Source organism: Typopeltis vanoorti, chromosome 4, assembly GCF_054136105.1.
Source record: "Typopeltis vanoorti isolate ZY-2024b chromosome 4, IOZ_Tvanoo_1.0, whole genome shotgun sequence".
Lineage (NCBI taxonomy): Eukaryota > Metazoa > Arthropoda > Arachnida > Uropygi > Thelyphonidae > Typopeltis > Typopeltis vanoorti.
In genome coordinates this window covers 53,962,322-53,980,561 of record NC_143552.1, presented here as the reverse complement: position 1 = coordinate 53,980,561, position 18,240 = coordinate 53,962,322, and the positions used below count along the sequence as shown (strand labels likewise).

General features: G+C 35.1%; 1 protein-coding gene across 3 annotated transcripts in view; it reads left to right on the top strand.

Annotated features, from left to right (window-relative positions):
• The window catches only part of LOC150107309 (transforming acidic coiled-coil-containing protein 3-like), a 319,360-nt gene that overhangs the window by 94,930 nt on the left and 206,190 nt on the right, over positions 1 to 18,240 (top strand). For all 3 annotated transcript variants that reach the window (XM_090391174.1, XM_090391175.1, XM_090391176.1), the window contains one exon: positions 5,773 to 5,938. In XM_090391174.1, coding sequence (XP_090247300.1) covers positions 5,773 to 5,938 — 166 coding nt within the window. The remainder of the gene's footprint in view (positions 1 to 5,772; positions 5,939 to 18,240) is intronic.

Genomic DNA, 18,240 nt, shown 5'->3' with positions numbered 1-18,240 from the left:
TGTATTTTTGATGGTGTCCCACATCCCATCCAGATCATCCTCTTCCTCCCGTAACTCCCCAAAACGATTCTGCAACTCTAACTGGAAAGTCCTCTTGCCTTCCGCTGTTTTCAACTTGTCCAGGTCCCATGCCGATCATATGGTAGGACACGTGGGCTTCTTAACTGCAATTCTGTGCCTGAAATCGTAGGCTACCAGATAGTGGTCGCTATCTCCATCTGCTCCTCTGAAACTTCTCACATCCGAGATGGAGCTGTGGTGACGTCGATACACTAGTACATGGCCTATTTGATTAGCTGTTCTACCATACGGCGATCTCCAGGTCTGTTTGTGGACATCTTTATGCGCAAACATAGTGCTCTTTACAAAGCATCCTGTTGCAGCAGCAAAACTCTCAAGTCGGATCCTGTTATCATTGCACTCCTCATGTACTGCTCTCACTACCCACGAATGGGCGCCACACACACACACTCTCTCTTCCCAGCTTCGTGTTGAAATCGCCCACCACTAGCTTGACGTCATAGGATGGTAGATTATTATAAGTATGCTCAAGCACTTCGTAGAAACAATCTTTAGCTTCCTCCGAGCTCTCTTCAGTAGGCGCATAACAGTTCACAATAGACACATTTTGAAAACGTCCCTTAACTCTAATAGTACACAGCCGGTTGTTCACAGGTTGAAAATTTTAAATATTACACAAAAAGTTATCACTAACTAAAAACGCAGTTCCGAGGACTCTTCGTCCTCTGTCGTCACCACTATAGTATAGCATGTACCGCTGATTGCGGGTCAAGCCTTGTCCCAGCCAATGCGCTTCTTGTACAGCACAAAGTCCAATTTTATACTCTCGTAAGACATTCGTCACATTAAAAAGAGCTCCTCCTTTCACCAAACTGCATATATTCCAGGTCCCAAAACGATTAATAATCATAGTCGCAAAGCCGTCCGAAATTCCGAAGTTTCTGTGGTGCTTGTTTCGTAACCAATAGGGTTTTTACAGGAGGGGGTGGTTGGCCCCTCGCTAACCCTCTCCTTATATTAGGATTCCTTAACTAAATTGAGCAGCATAGTACTAGCGACAAAAATTTTTAAGCAGTTGCATACAACAAAGTACTATAATAAGCCTCTACTCAAAATTTCTTAGCCCTGCAGAATTCTCTTTTATGGATTATCTTAAGCTAATCCCTAAATTATCCTCAGCTCTAAAAAGAGCTGAGGCTAATGCTCCACTGTACCTTGTAGCAGTAGGATCAGCATTATTCTTTCCGTTTTTGTTGGTCTTTGTGCCCATGGGTGTTTGTGTTTTCATTAGTTGTTTCTTGTTTCCTTCTGCCTTTTTTACAGCTGACTTTTTAGAAACCTAGATCTGTGTCAGTCTCTTCTGGTCTGTTCATGTTCTCTTGTTGGCCTGTTGAGTGTATTGGCAGATTGGGTGCTGCATTTGGAAATGGTGCAGCCATTTCTTCTCCAGGACCATCCTTGTCTGCTCATGCATCGTGAGTGCCTGTTTCATAGTCCAGGTGTTCCCATTTCAGAACTCTCATTTGTTTTGTTTGGAATGGTTAAAGTAAGAAAGGAGAGAAAGAAAGAAAAAACTATACTTTCCTATATCAGAATCCTGGAGAGTTGACCGAATGGTGAATCATGATCCAAAATCCAATAACTAATCCAAGAGAGGTGAAATACTATGAATAATTGAATAATCAGAGATGATGACTCACCTAGTCTTGAACCAGATACCCTCCTGTCTCAGCTCCAGATGGAGTATCCACCCACCTGACTCATCATAACACCTTAAATGCATTCACTGTCTCTGCACTTGTGACACTTGGGAAATTCATTCCAATTACCTATCGCTCTCCATGCAAAGAATCTAGTTCTCACCTGACTGCTCATACCCCTATACAACTTCTAGGGATGGCCTCTTGTTTTGACTTTCTCCACTCATTCGTTCTCTGAAAAATGTCGTTATTATCTGGTAATAATTCCTTATCTACTAGGGTCTGTATTCACATTCCCTCATTCTGCATTCAACATTGCAGAGATTAGGAAATGCCTTTATCAGTTGTTTCTGGATTTTTTTCCAACATCTCTTCATTCTTCTGAAATCAAGGTGACCAAATCTATTCACAGTAATCCACATGTTGTCTGATCAGAGCTTTATATAATGGAATAATGACATAAATTACTTCTATACATTAGTGTTCTCCACATCATTGCCCTAATCTTCTGGGCTGCCCTCACAAATTTAGCAAAATGTCTTAAAAATTTTGAACTATGCATCCCCATCTTTGCTTCCTGAATTTTAAAACCTTACATTCTGCAACATTGAACTTGCCCAATCTTTTTAATTTTTTCCCAACTTTTCATCATTTAACACAATTGCATATTATATTCAAACCTCTTCTCAATATCATTATCATATAAGTTAAGCAGCAACAGCTCTTATCACCTCTTTTATGAAGTGGAACTTGGTTGAAATGAAAGCCAGGAGTTTATGAATTGCTGATTATTCATCTAAACTAGTGTTTATTCTATCATTTTCAACTAGTATCTTCCTTTCATAATCATCCATTTTTCTACTGGACACATAAAAATAACTCCCTGGGATTTTTTTAGGCCTCGTTAGCTAACTGCAGTTCATATTGCACCTTTACCAGTCACCTATCTTGCCTGCTCTGTACTCCTTTGTTGATTCTGTTGTCTATTTCCATATTTAATTTACCATTTTCACTAAAAAGCATGCCTAAGTAGCTGACATGCTTTATGTTTTCTATAGGTTCTCCATTTAGAAGTATAACATCATCTGCATAAAGCAAAGAGCTTATCTCCAATTTTGATATCAGGTTTATTAGCACTTTCCTTCATAATGTGATCCATATAGATAATGAATTACAGAGGGGATAATGTACATCCTTGTCTCATACCAGATTTAACATTAAACCATCTTCCTGTACTTCCTTCAATTCTAACTGCTGACTTACAACTCAAATAAACACTAAGTATTGCTGGATATAATGCCCCATTGACACTATATAACTGTAGCGTTTTGAATAGCTTCTCTCTAGGCACCTTGTCATGTGCCTTTTCCAGATCTACAAAATTTAAAAACAGATCTTTGTTATATTCCCATGACTTCTCAACTATTTGTCGTAAAGTGAAAATCTGATCCTGATAGCTCTTTGGACTGAATCCAGCTTATTCTTCACCAAGCATCTCTTCCACAATTCTTCTCAACCGTTTTCTCAAGTATACTTGCATAAATCTCACCTGTAATTCTCACATTCAGTTTTATTTCCCTTTTTATATATAGGTACTATGAGAGCTCTACTCCAATGATCTGGAATTCGATCCTCTGTTCAGGCCTTCTGAACAATGCAGTGCAGCCATTGTAAGACTTATATCTCCATAGTTGAGCATTTCTGGTCGAATATCATCTACTCTAGCTGCCTTTCCACATTTCAGACTTTTGATGGCTTTTTCTACTTCAAGTATGGATATGTATTCCTGATTGCCTGTCTGGACAGTGTTTTTTACCACTGTGCTGTCACTGCTTGTTTCATTTAGCAATTTTTGGAAGTAATTATTCCATACTTCAAGGATATCTTGTTCTCCAGTTTTCATGTCACCTTTGCCATCTCTAATTCCTTTTACAGCACCCTTTCCTCCATTTCTGAGCTTCAACAACCCCCAGAATATCTTACCACCTTCTTGATATTTATTTTCTATGTTCTTACCAAAATCTTCCCATGACTTTTGTTTAGCTAGTTTTACACAGTGCTTTGCTTTCTTATGTTTGTCTCTGTATTCTCTAAGAGCACAAGCTGACATATTAACCAGGAGCTTTTGATATGCTTTCTTCCTTTTCTTCACTGCTTCTTTAACTTTCTGCATCCAGCATGGAGTTCTGATTTTTCTATCCTTGCAGACAACCGGACCACAAGCCTCTCTGGCTGAATCAATCAATGTTTTCTTCAGACTTTGCCATTGAATCTCCAAGGTTTGGTTCCTGTTCTCAAACTGTTTCATTTTTTCTTGAATAATGTTTGTGTATTTTAATCTACAATTCACATCTGAGAGTTGTTCAACTTTTATTCGCTTTAAAACTTTCTTACATGTTCTTCTTTTCAATATGAAATTCAGTTTGATCCTGCTCAAGACTTCCAATTTCAAATCCTCTGTACGCTAGTGACCTGCACCAGGGAGAAAACATCACTATCAACAATAACATAGTCAACGAGACTTTTCTTATTCCTTGCATCTTCTCTCCATGTGAATTGATGCACATTTTTATGTCAGAACATTGTGTTAGTAATAACTAGTCCATGTCCCGAGCAGAAATCCAACAGGTATTTGCCATTATTATTAGCTTTGCTCTTTTCTCCAGTTTTTCCAAAGTATTTTATGTCTTACAATCATTTCCTACTCTGCTATTTAGATCCTCAACAAGGACCAACTTTTCATTTTTCGTTGTGTCAGTTGCTTTCTCTAAAGCCTCAAAAAATTCCTCCACTTCTACCTTAGGAGAACCTTCTGTGGGACCATAGGTACATATGTCTAATTGTCCAGTTCCCCATTCTGATATTTTTCCACATCACTCTACTTGATATTGCCTGCTATTCAAGAAGATTAGCCTTGTATTTATACTATGGCTACTCCTTTTTTTTCCTTGTTTGTCATTGCCTGAATATAAAATTTGTGTTTATTGCTCAGAAAGATCTCGCCAGTTTTTGTCTTTTTTGTTTCAGTCACCCTTGTTATGCTGATCTAGTACTTATCCAATTCCTCAGCTAGCTCCATTTCTTTGCCATTCAGGCTTCTTATGTTACTATCAACATTAGTACCGATCTTGAACTCTGGTAATGTTGAGTTGGGATGTGTTTTTGGATTTGTTCCAGTAGCTGACTCTTCTGTTCGTCCTGATTCTCAATGAAGTGAATTCTCAGTGAAATTCTCAGACGAAAACAACGGGGGGGGGGCTTGCTTAACGAGACGACACCTGAGCCAGCATATGAAATTCTGTCATGTTGTACCAGTGGTTTAAGCCAATGAGAATACAGTTTGGTCGGCTAAATTCCATATTGCCAACCCATTGTCATTCATTCAGTATTCAGGTAGATACCTAACAGGGTGCACCACAAGATGGTTAGGATTGGATATTAGGTCAGAATCCCTGGTCTGTTCTCTGCATTCCTTTAAAGGCTGTGTGGAGGTCACCTCTCGGTTATACAGCTTAGATCCTTAAGCACCCCCTTAAAGGTAGTTCTTATATGTAATTCATCAGTATCTCTTATTGTTCTGAAGAATGCATTCACAGTTGAAATCTTGTTTGCATAATTTTATTTCGATATCATTTTCAGTTATATTAAAAGTATCTGTTAACAATTTTGTGTACTAACTTGTGTTTTGGTTGTAATTATTGTATGTCTCTTGATTAATTAAGCTGTTTATGCTTGTTTTAACTTCATTAAATTATTAATCATTAGTTAATTCTGCTTTGTGAGTAATTAGATTTATATAATATAAATATGAATTATATAAAGAAATGTATAAATCTCTGTCAATTTTCCTTTTTACTTTGTTTACAAATGTCATAACAAATTTCTTTACACCACAAATTAGAAAATAACATACAGCTGTGTGTGCATCAATGTATTCTTTATTTGCATTTTAAATCATGTAAAAATATGAAGCCTGATTTGTATGTGATCAATGAACTGGGATCTTCAAATTTAGTTATTATTTACTTATTTCTTATACATATTATTACAGATATTACAATCAGCTGCAGGTGATAATTTAGAAAATAAAGTGACAGACGCAGAAGTAGCTGAAATCTATTCTACCCAAATCTTGGAGGAATGGACAGAAAATCAAAGTGAGGCAGGTCCTGATGTTGCCCAGTTAACTGCAAAAGAATTTAGAGCAGCCACAGAATGTATGTTTCAGTTCAACTAATTAATTTTTATCTACTTTGTAGTTTCACTTTTATATTTTTTAGATAAGTAGTTCTTTGACACCTGTAATCCATACTAAATAACTTCATTAATCAAAACATTACAGATATTTTGTTTTATATGTTGTAAGATATCTTCAGTGTGGATTCAAGAACAATACTAGAAATCTGAATACAACTTGAACAGTGAAATGCATGCATTACAATAAATCTTTGATGTATACAGTAATGAATTACTAGGATAAATGCTATTGGGAATCGTTAAAAAAAATTAAAGAAGTTCTCAAACTTTTGGTGTTGAATGCTCTTATCTTATAGAAAGGCAATCTTTAGGCTTGGCTGATGTAGTTGAGCTTCAGCACTCTTTAAATAAATGTTGATATTTCTAGAGCAGTTTGGCATCTTCCCACTGTATCTTTTGGCTAATGTTGCCAGCTCTATGTTGAGCATGTTTCGATTTATTAGGCTTAAGTTGAATTTGTCTCCAAAGGTCCAAAATATGCTAACATTTGACTGTAAGTTAAAACTATGTTAAAAATGACTGATGTTTGGTAAAACACATTGATATCTTGTTTGACCAAAATAATATAAGGTACAGGAACATGGAATTTTGAAGCCACCAGATAGCAATAAGAGAGAGAATTTGTGGAGAAGGTAGTAACTCATGTAATTAGTTGAATTGATTTTGAAAGTGGCATTGAGTTGGAATTTCCTAAGTATCTTCATGTATTTTGAAATGCCTTTTATATAATTTTGTGGGTGGTTTGTGGATTGTAAGCAATTTGTTTCTTGTATAAGAGATTTTTCAGAGGAGGTTACTTTATGGACACCAAAGATTTAATTCCATATTTTTGAGAAGAGTGATATACTGACAAGTAATGTATACAGATGATTAGCTATGTGTTGTATGCTGTGTTCAGTGTAATTTATACTTCAGATTATGTTATTTATGCAGATGTAGTCAGGTTCCTTTTACAAATTTTCAACTAAGCACATTAATCATACTTCAGTATATGTTATAACATGCAAAAAATTATGAACAGTCATCAGATTCCTGATATCCTCTCAAGTTTTATAGAGAACCTATAGTACACTAGTACTGTGAGTGGGTAAGAAAGAACTTGTTTACATTTACCTTGAAGAGCTGTTCCTTGGGAAACACATAAGATGGCAGGCTGTTCCTGAGGGCAGCAATGGAAGGGATGAACAAAGAGCAGAAATTTGTTCTTGAGTTTGGAGATGCACTGTGAGGGAGTGTTGATTAGCTGTTGCATGCATTTGAATGGTTTGACAAAGAGTGGGGTAGATACTGATTCTGATGAGCATTAGCTATAGAAGTATATGCAGACAATGGAAATTGAGCACCTGTGTGAAAGTGAATGGAGTGTATTAGTGGTGGGAGGGTCATTAATCATCAATGGTTTGGAATTAAAGTAATGCCTTGAGCAAAAAAGAGAACCTAATTTTTTGGATTCAGGGGAGTCAATATTTGTAATATGTTTGTGCCATAAGAGATTTTGAGGTCAGTGTTATTCCAAGGAGATAAATTTCATCATGCATTGGCATTTAGATGCTGTGAAAAGTAAGGCTGCAACAGAAGGATTATTTTTTGTTGGAAAAAGGCAGAGTTGCATTTTGCTAGCATTGAAATTGAGAAGATTATCCAAATCCTGTTGATGAATGTTTTGTTGATCTGAATTTTAAGTTAATAATGGTTAAAGCTCTGAGGTTGTGGTAATTTATATATTGCTAGGTTTATCAAATGAAAAGAAGGAATGCAGTGTACTATTGTCAACAAAACTATGTATTGGATTGTTGGAGTAGGTCATTTATATATAGAAGGAATAGGGTGAGTAAGAAAACAGAGCCTTGTGGGACCTCAGTATTTGTTGGCTGTATAGTTAGAAGATAGGGAACCATCCACCATCACGTGAAGTACGTGTCCAGTCAGAAAGCTGCAGTTCAAAATGCAGAAGTTAGGGGCAGTTCAGTTCAAATGATGGAAGTTTATTTTAACAGGCCTTTGTGCTGGATCTGGTCAAAAGCTTTGGAGATATGAGGATCAGCCACTTGAGACTTACCAAACTTATCCATGGTATTTGTCCAGATATGGGTGATATAAGTGAGTAGATCATCTATTGATTGACACCATGGAAATCACATTGGCAATCATTTATTAGTTGAGAATCTTCAAGGAATTGTAGCAGTTAGGTGTTCGTAACTCTTTTCATACTTTGTAATACTTTCCATACTTTGGAAAGAACTGAGGTGTATACAGTTGGACAGTAGTTTTGCAGGTATAGATTTGCCTCCCTTTTTAGCAGGGTTAGATACTAGTGGAATAAAAGTGTTAAAAGGTGGTATAGAATGGGCAACATAATACCACATGACAAGTTTACATTATTACTAATCCATTGACCAATTTTTTTCCAAATTAGCGTTATCTGTGAAGAATCCAGTATTGTCATATCTTATATTTATCTTCTAAGGCAGTGTTTCTCAACCTTTCTAAGCCCAAGGACCAGTAAAATGCCTAAAAATTCTATGCTATGTTCTCCCCAGGACCTTTTGAATGGACAAACCACCTGACTGGTTTTACTGACCACCCAGCTAATTAATGTTGTGAATTGACATGGAAAAATAATTTAAGATATTTTTAAATTAATAGTGAGAAATCGAACCGGACAGTCTCGATACTCGTGAGACCAGCTCAATTTCTTGCATTGCAAGCCAATCATGAGAGCTTCGGATATTCACTTTGATGCAAACCAATCCGTATGTGGAAGAAGACAAAATTCAGGATCGCGAATATAACAGTATCGGTTGCAAAGAAGATCTTTTACGAAAGAGAGACAATTTTGATGTTTGAAAGAAATTATGAAAATTGAACGAATTTGAATCGAAGGCAAACATTAATATTAAAATCTACATTTATTTTTTTTAATAATGGTTTTTGTCCAAAGATAGTGAGTCAAGTATTTAATATTTTATTTTGTAAAAGAAAATAGGCCTGCGCATCAAATATATAGTTGTGATCTTGAGGAATTCTCGAAACTCTCGAGGACTATAACGTCAGTCTCAAGTGATACCAATTCTCATTCCTTCCTAGTAATTAATACTTATAAATAGTAATATTGCGACATAACGCACATTATGTATCTCAGGTATTACTGTCAGTGCACAATTCAGTGATTTGTTCTGATTAATTTAATAACAATGATATTTTCAGAATAAGTCAGAAAACCACCTCTTAAGTTATTTTAAGAAAGGTGAAACTGATGAGCATAGTAGCGAAGACACCAAACCAACAACAGAATCGTCGATTTCTGCAGAGTCTCTTTCAAATGTAAAACATGCTTCTAAACACTGTGTATCGGGTATTAACAGTGAGTGGTTTAAAAAATTCCATTGGTTAGTGGTGAAAGATAATGGAATAATGTGTTCCACATGTATGAAATATGGAAAGAGACGACCCACAAACAAGGAAGTGACTTGGGTAGCTATGCCATGCACAAGATTTCGAAAAGAAGTCTTGTGCATGGCAACAAATGTAAATTAGCAACAACATCTGAGCTCAAAGAGTCTTTTCCAAAATGTATACTAGAAGAAACTGGAATAGGGCAAATTGATAAATCAATTTCAATTTTGAATAACTTGCAGAGAGGTGCTTTTCTGGGAGCTTTAAGATCTATGTATTATTTAGCAAAAAATGAGTTACCACATACTACATTATTTGAAAAATTGCTTCAGCATTGCAAGGCTATGGGCTGTTCCTACTTAGAATATCTTAACATTGGTAAAAATGCACATTATACCTCAGAATGAATAATGCAAGAGGTGATATTTTAGCATCAGAAATTAGATCTGAAACACTGAAAAATATACATTCTGCAGATTATTTCAGTGTTTTATGTGATGAAACTACAGACATCTCAGTTTTAAAACAGCTGATTGTGTACATTAAATATGTTTGTCAACTTAGAAAAGAGATCAGGGTTAGTTGTATATCAACTTGCAATATCACTGATGGTGAAGTCGAGACTATAACTAACAAAGTAATTGAAACCCTTGACAGTCTAGGCTTAAAAACTTGTAATCTTCTGGGTCTAGGATTCGATGGAGCAGCTGTCATGATTGGAAAGCAAAAAGGAGTTGCAAAACTGCTCAAAGATAAAACAGATGGACTAATGGTCAACTGTCATTGTGTAAACCACCGACTGGCTCTTGCTAGTGCCCAAGCATTTAGTCATGTTTAATAATATCTTAAGGCAATTGTTTTTCTTCTTCCAAAATTCCTCAGTCAGGGTGTCTGGTTTAGCCCAAATCCAAAATATACCGAACAGTCCTCAGATTAAACTTGAAATGGCTAGTGACATTTGACGGCCGTCTCATGATTCTACAATAGTCTCTAAGAGAATTCATGGTGAGCGTTATAACTGCATTGGAAAGAGAGGCCACTGAACAAAATGATATCACAGCTGAAGGTTTAAGTAAATATATCAGAACATAAAATTTCGTAGCTTCACTAATGATGCTTTCAGATGTGTTACTGCATTTATCTAACTTGTCTAGATCATGGCAAAAGCAAGATGTTGACTTAACTGAAATAGAGCCAGTCTTAGAAACCAGAAAACTATCCATCATGGAATTGAAGGACACTCCTGGCAGTCATTTTCAAAATCTTCATCAGCATCTTTCAGGTGAATGGTCAAACCCTCACATTGATTATTCGGAGTCTAATGTTATTATGTTTAAGACTACAATATATGATAAATACATAGGCACAGTTATTAAACACCTAGAAGCAAGATTTCCAGATATGCCAATCATTTCCTGCTTTTCCAAGACTTTTCTATGCAGAAAGTCATGATTAACGTGAGGCTTCTGAGATTCGTTTTGATTATTATTCTAGAAATGGAAGTCCTGCAGTTTTAAACTATGAAAGTACTAAACTAGAATGGGCAGTTGCATCAAAAAATGATTAATGGACAGTCATACAAAAATCTAGATCCAAGACAAATACTGCTGAAATTAGCAACAACATCTGAGCTCAAAGAGTCTTCCAAATTTAGCAAAACTAGCTGCTGTTGGACTGGCCATACCTGTGAGTACAGTTGATTGTGAAAGGGGTTTCTCTGCATTAAAAAGGATAAAAACCTATATGAGGAATCATATCAGTCAGAACACTTTAAATAATCTGATGCTGATTTCACTGGAGGGACCAGATCCAACAGATTTTAATTATGAAAAAGCTGCTGACAACTGGGCTTCTAAGAAGAAGAGAAGAATTAATGTATAGAATTTTAAGCTGTGAGCATTACAAGGTTTTTATTACTTAATGAGAAAATAAGAAAAATCCTAGTCTTGTTTGTTATAATTACTATATAAAATATTATCCTTGTTTGAAGTAATTTCTAATAAAATTACTATTTTAATTTGTTATGAAAAAGGATCTTTCTTAACTCGTTCAAAATTTTTGTATGCCTGGCTAAGGCTTCGTGTCACCCGGGCTGGTAAAAATTTCTGGGGAGAACACTGCTATGGATCACTAAATTATGTAATTTTTTTAAAAAAATGTATGTGGGGATTACCAACATTATGTTCATTTACAAACAATAAAACTTTGTGCCTTAATTGAAATAATCTTGTTCGTACTTTGCCCCTGGAAAGCGCCAGCGAAAGAAGTTGCATATATTCACTGCTCATTTCATCGCAGAGTACTGAAAATAACCTGTTTTTTTAACGTTCGAGCCTTAATAAAATTAACTAGCTTTACAGTGTTGTATAACACAGTTTTAAATTCTAGTGGCATTCCTTTGGAGGCCAACCTTTCCCAATGTCATACATCGTTTCATAAACAAAACAACCTCCAACTATGCCTGCCTGTATGGGCGTGAGCTCCATCCGAACAAAAGCCCATGCATTTTTCTGACTGGATTCCTTTGTGTATTATGTAATTATTGAGAGTGTGAAATATTTCTTCTCCAGTTGTTCGGGATGACAAAGTTCTGCAAAACAGAATATCATCATGAATGTTGTTATCTTACGTAGCATATTAACTGCGCATCATCTGTAACATCAATAGTCTCTTCTATTTGTAACGCATAATAAGGGCTCTTCTTAACTCTTTCGATTAACTGAGCTTCTACATCATCTGCCATATCATTAATTCTGCGACCTACAGTGTCATTGAAAGAGGAGTGAAATCAACATCTTTTAGTAACTTGTTGCCAAACATAGTTTTTACCACATCTTTTATAGTTGGAAGTAATAAATTTTCCCCCGATAGAATTGGGTTTCCCTGTTTTCACTATGCGCAAACTTAGAGATAGATGCCTCCAGTGCCTTGCTATTAATCAAACTCATGACCGAAACTACATCTTTCCCATGATTTAATGTTGCTAAACGTCGCTGAAATTGGCTTTTTTTTCTTCTTCTTTCAATTTGCTTATTTTTCACATCACAATGTTTAGTTTCTAAATGTCGGAGTTTTGCAGGTTTCATGCACTCATTCGACAACACTTCATAACACAAAACACATTAAGGTTTCTCTTCACTTTCATCTCCATACTAAGTAAACCTGAATTCCAAATATGAACTGTTATATTTCCTACTGTATTTTTTCTTTGAATTGCTTGTTTCTTCTACTTTAATAGTATCAGATTTACTCTCCATTACAACACATGTATCACAATTAGGGTTAGCATCACTTGTTTCATTTGCTCTTCTTTTCAAAGTCCTAGTTCTAAGCCACTTTTCCATTATTAAAAAAACGTTTACGAAAAATATATAAATACTGGGGTTAACTCACTACAACTTTGTCCAAGTATCCCTTAGCACTTCTGAAGATATACCGAGCCTTAGTTGAAGGAGGGACACCTTCAGTAATAAAAATGAATAAACAACGAGCAATTGGTTGAAATGTGGATAACACGTTCACTTCAAATCTGACAAAACAGCAAGAGAAGGCAGAAGCAATAAAACTATATTGTTGTTCACTTCATCCCTCTTATTCTTCATCATTCTGCCGCTACAAATTATTGTAGTGCCAGAATGACAAGTAATAAGAGGGGGTGAAGTGAACAACAAAATATTTTTATTGCTTCTGCCTTTGAACATTCTGATGCTATTTATTGTTGTTTTTTTTAAGTCTCCATTTGATTTCAATAATTTTTACTTATTCAATTTTAATTTGTTTGGATAACTAAAAAATATATATTTATTTAATTAATTTAAGTCTGCCTGCGGACCACAGGTTGAGAAACACTGTTCTAAGGCATATCTAACTGCACTGATCTACTGGATCTTGTTTTTGGTCCATTAGTGTTTATCCTAGCAGTTCATCACTGCATTTCATTGATTCCATCCTTAAAACATGCAGTTTATACTGTTTCATTGTATTCATATTTCTAGTATTGTTCTTCAGTGCATGTTATATCTACAGTAATTTGATTAGTAGTTATTCATCACAGCTTGTGTAGTATCAAGTAACTCTGAAAGTCCCGCATGCTTTGTTATGCGAAGATTGAATATAGTTCTTATATCAATTTTCTTGAAACAGGATGCATTTTAATATGGGCAACCATATGTTGCTCTAAGTTTCTCACGCTGATGTCATTGTACTTGAAGATTTACCTCCATAGCATTTAATTGTACATTGCTATATAAAATTTGTTCATTTATATAGTACACTTTCAACTGGTATCTGGATTGCTTGGACTCTAAAGGCCGGATTAGGAATTGGCTTAGAGTATTTATTCCATACTCCATAACAGGCGAACATTTTTTGATGTCAGGTCTTACTTAGTTATAACTGATTTACATTATATTTTTATTTATGCAATATTTACACATTTTCAATTTTCATAACATCATTATTGTCTTAAATTGTAAATGTCGTTTTTTTTTAGTACTGTAGGCAATGTTATCATCGTCTTAAATCTTTATCACTTTACTGATATTTATAACCTAAAAAAAAAGATTTGAGTGGCTGAAGTATTTTCACTTTGTGTATAGAACAGATACTATGCGACAATTCATTGTCATAAGAGAGTAGATTTATTAAAATGTGTACATCTTACAGATGGCATTCTGCATAAAAGTAGAGTGGGGTTGTTGCTTATAGCCACAGGCTATGGGAAATTTTTGGGTATGAGTAGTAAAATTTTCTTGAACTTTGGAAACTATTATCACCTTGTTTGAAATGCCTTAAATTGCATTACTTTGGGGAAATGCATATCAAGATAATTTACAGAAAAATGAATAAAGCTTTAAAATTCATGAATTGTTTTTGGTGCAAATAAAAATGCTATCTTTCACTTTATATGAAAGATTTGTTTCCATCTGCTATTAATTTATAGTTTAAAACTTGGCATGGGCTAGCACTGCTGAGCTTTTACCACAACGAATAATAGGTATGTAGTAAGTTAACAGGTCATCTGGATACTGTGTAACTTAGTATGTCATTATAGCTTTTGAGCAAGTAGTATTGTATTTTATATCAATCTCGCTCACTTTTCAAAATACAACAATGTTAGTTGACCAAGAATCAGACAGGAAAAAGTTTTTATTTATTTTATTTTATTTATTTTTTTTGAGGGTTGGAGTTATACTAAACATCAAAATTTAGTATAACTCACAAGTGAGCCTTCTGACTCACTGCAGCTCACATTTTTACTGGTTTTGAGGAAACCGATGGAATTACATTTATTGGATAATCAGAGCTAGTTCACAGGATCTGTTATGGTTATCTTATTTCTTAAGTATTAAGTATTTAGTATTACAAAGTTTCTGAAAGAGGAGTTCACTGTAAGTAGTCCACTAAACAGCATAGGATTTTTAGTCATTGAAAGAAGAATCTCGATATATAGCAAGAAGTGAGGGGGGGGGGGAGATGATAACCTTCTCACTTACAGTGCATGATCAGAGGAACTATAATGCTCATTTGCTAAATGGAAAAGAAAGATCATGGATGTAAGTGGATTCAGAAGCTTTGAATATGTAGAGCAGCTGAGTTTCGGAGTCTTTTCATTAATTTGTTTCGAGGGTCACACAGTTTTTTGTTAAACAGGTTAGTGGAATGAATTATCATCAAACTCCTGATATGTGCTTTGAGAGAATAAAGAGAAAAATGTATGAATGCAACTAATGTGTAGAGGTAGCTATGCAGCAAAATGTTCTGGGGTCCGTTTAAAAAGAAATCTTCAAAATGCAGGAAAGACACTATAAACATAATCCAGTCATAAAGGTGTCATGAATAATGAGGATATTCTTGATGTCTGCAATAATTATTTTGAAACATTATTAAATGAAATAAGAAGAAAGAACTCTGGTAGAAAACATTTAAGAAGAATGAGTTTGGAATACATATTAATACTTGAGGCATACTGTATGGGATATGATTCATAGGCTATACATTTATTGCATAAAGATATACTGCATTTGTATCACCATGTTTTGTATACATCATCCATTAAGTATAATGGAAAGCTGGCAATTTTCTTGCTAGCTTTCCACAATCTTTAATATTGTAATTTCCTTGTTCCTATTTTTAAAGGCACTTATATCATAACATTAAATATGCTTTTATCAAGTAAACACAAGAAATGATAACACTTTATTTTAAAATATTTCAGTTTGAAACTAACAAGCTATCATCAGTAAAGGGATGGTAGAATGCTAACAGTGGCTTATTTTAAACGATATTACCCACATGTACTTATGTGATTCCATTGAGAAAATAATGTAATAATTTAAAAAAAAAAATAAAAAAAAGTGATGACTAAGGAGAATGAGACTTCTCCATTTTTCATTTCTACTTATGTTTGAGTGGTGTGCATGACTGGACGATTCTGTGTTTGGTGTCTACACTATGTTGTGCTTAGCTGAACTTCTCAGTCAGAGGTAACTGTAATCTGATTGGACCAGTCATATCTCCCTTCTGTAAATGCAGCATATTTCAGCTGCTCTTTTGTAAGTCTTTGAATCCTGAAATTTTAAGATGCTTTAAATTTCAAAAATATATAGGTATGTTCGACTATTTGTAGCAGTAAGGAGCATGAAAATAAAGGCTACTCTGCAAAAAAAAAGTCTAAATATGTAATGCTAAGTAATGTTGATTTAACTGGAAGGATAAAATATGATAGACAGAATGTATCAGAAGGCAGTTTGCCACAACAGTACTAATGGAAGACCAACCCTCTCATACTGAAAAAAGTGACCATAAAGAAAATATCAAGAGGGGTGAACAATTACAAACATGCCATATTACTCCTAAAACTGCATCTAAAATTATCCTCCTAATGAGAACCATTCCTCCAGTCAATTAATGGTAAGACTGTTGCATGAAGAAAAGTATCCAGCTGCTGTAAAAGAAATGTATACTTCTGTATCCACTGAAGTAAAAGAAAATATAACAAATATCAGATGTAACAGGTAATGCCATGAGCATTTTTTCTGATGAGGAGGAGAAGATTGTTACTTGCCATCCATAATTCTTCATATCTTCTGATAAACACAGATGGAAGCTGAGCCCTATTATTATTAAGAGACCTCCAGGGAGTCAGAGACTCATCAAGGGAGGCCACATACTACACGCACCAGCTATCATACTTATTCTTGAATTCATTCACACTGCTTGCACTCACAGCATCCAAAGGAAATCCATTCCAATCATGCTCCACCCTCTGAGAGAAAAATCCAGTCCTCACACCCTTCTTGGTGCCTTCATTCTCAGCTTCCAAGGATACCCCTCTCATCCTTTCCCCACCCTCCATCAATTGAAATCCTGTGTGACCCTTTCAGAAGTTTGTAAGTCTCAATCATATCACCCCTCTTTCTCCTGTTTGCTAGTGTTTTCAGTCTACAAATTCTTAATATGTCTTCATAATCAGTATTCCACAATTCTGATATCATTTTTAACACTCTCCTTTGTATTCTCTCCAATATATCAGAATCACAACAGACATCAGGAGACCAGACCTGTGCACAATAGTCCAAGTGAGGTTTTATCAAGGCCTTATAAAGAGGCAAAATAACATCCTTATCTTTACATATGAACATTCGTTTCAGCATTGCAATTATCTTTTGAGGTGTATTTGCAATCTTTGCCACATGACCCATAAACTTCAACTTCCTATCTATTAACTCCAAGATCCCTAGCCTCATCAGTTTCCTCTAGCCCAGGGGTGGGGAACCTTTTTAGTATCAAGGGCGAAAATTGCTAATTTAAAAATTTCCACAGGCGACTGGTAAATTTTAACTCTTATATATAGTGTATGTAGTGTGCAATATATATCTTAACGTATGACGATCATATTATATGTAATATAGCTATTTTTGGTTTTGTATATTTAATTATTTAAATTTAAATAAATTTAATTATAATAAATTTAAATTATTATAAAATTTTGTTTACAGGTACATACGAGTACATCAGCAAAGGGGCGAATTGAAATAGACTCGCGGGCGAGGGGTTCCCCACCCCAGCTCTAGCCTAATCCCACCAATATAATATGACATTAGATATCTAATCACGCTGAAGTACATGACTTTACATTTATTGATATTGAACTTCTTCTAATGCTGCATAATGGCATAATGAATTGTGGGCATGGGAAAATGACACCCATTTTTCCATGCCTACAATTCCAACCTATTCAAATTATTCTGCAAAGACTGCATATCAGCAGCATTCCTGATTATCCCATGTATCTTTGCATCATCAGCAAATAACAGTATGTTGCTTGTCAAATCCTTACCAATATCATTAATGTATAGATTGAATAACAGTGAACCAAGCACTGATCCTTGTGGTATACCACTTTTTACCTTAAACCTTGCAGACTCAGATCCCCCATATACCATTTTTTGATATCTGTCAGTCAGCCATCCTCTTATCCATGCTAATATTGTATAACCCAAACCATTTTCTCCAATTTATGCAGCAGTTTGTCAAAAGCCTTAGCAAAAATCCAAAAGTATCATGGTGTATCCATTCCCCCTTGTCTAGTTCAATGGTAACATTGTTATAGAATGTGAGCAAGTTGCTAAGACATGACCTTCCCCTAGTAAACCCATGTTGTTCATTGCAACATGGGTTTACTAGGGGAAATTCATGTTGCAATGAACAACATGGGTTTACTAGGGGAAGATCATGTCTTAATAAACCCATGTTGTTCATTGCAAAGCTTGCTCTTTTTATTTGTCTCAGATTTGTCCATTTTTGTTGATTTAACTGGATATTGGATAAATTGACAAAGTTAAAATTTTATTTCTACAATAAA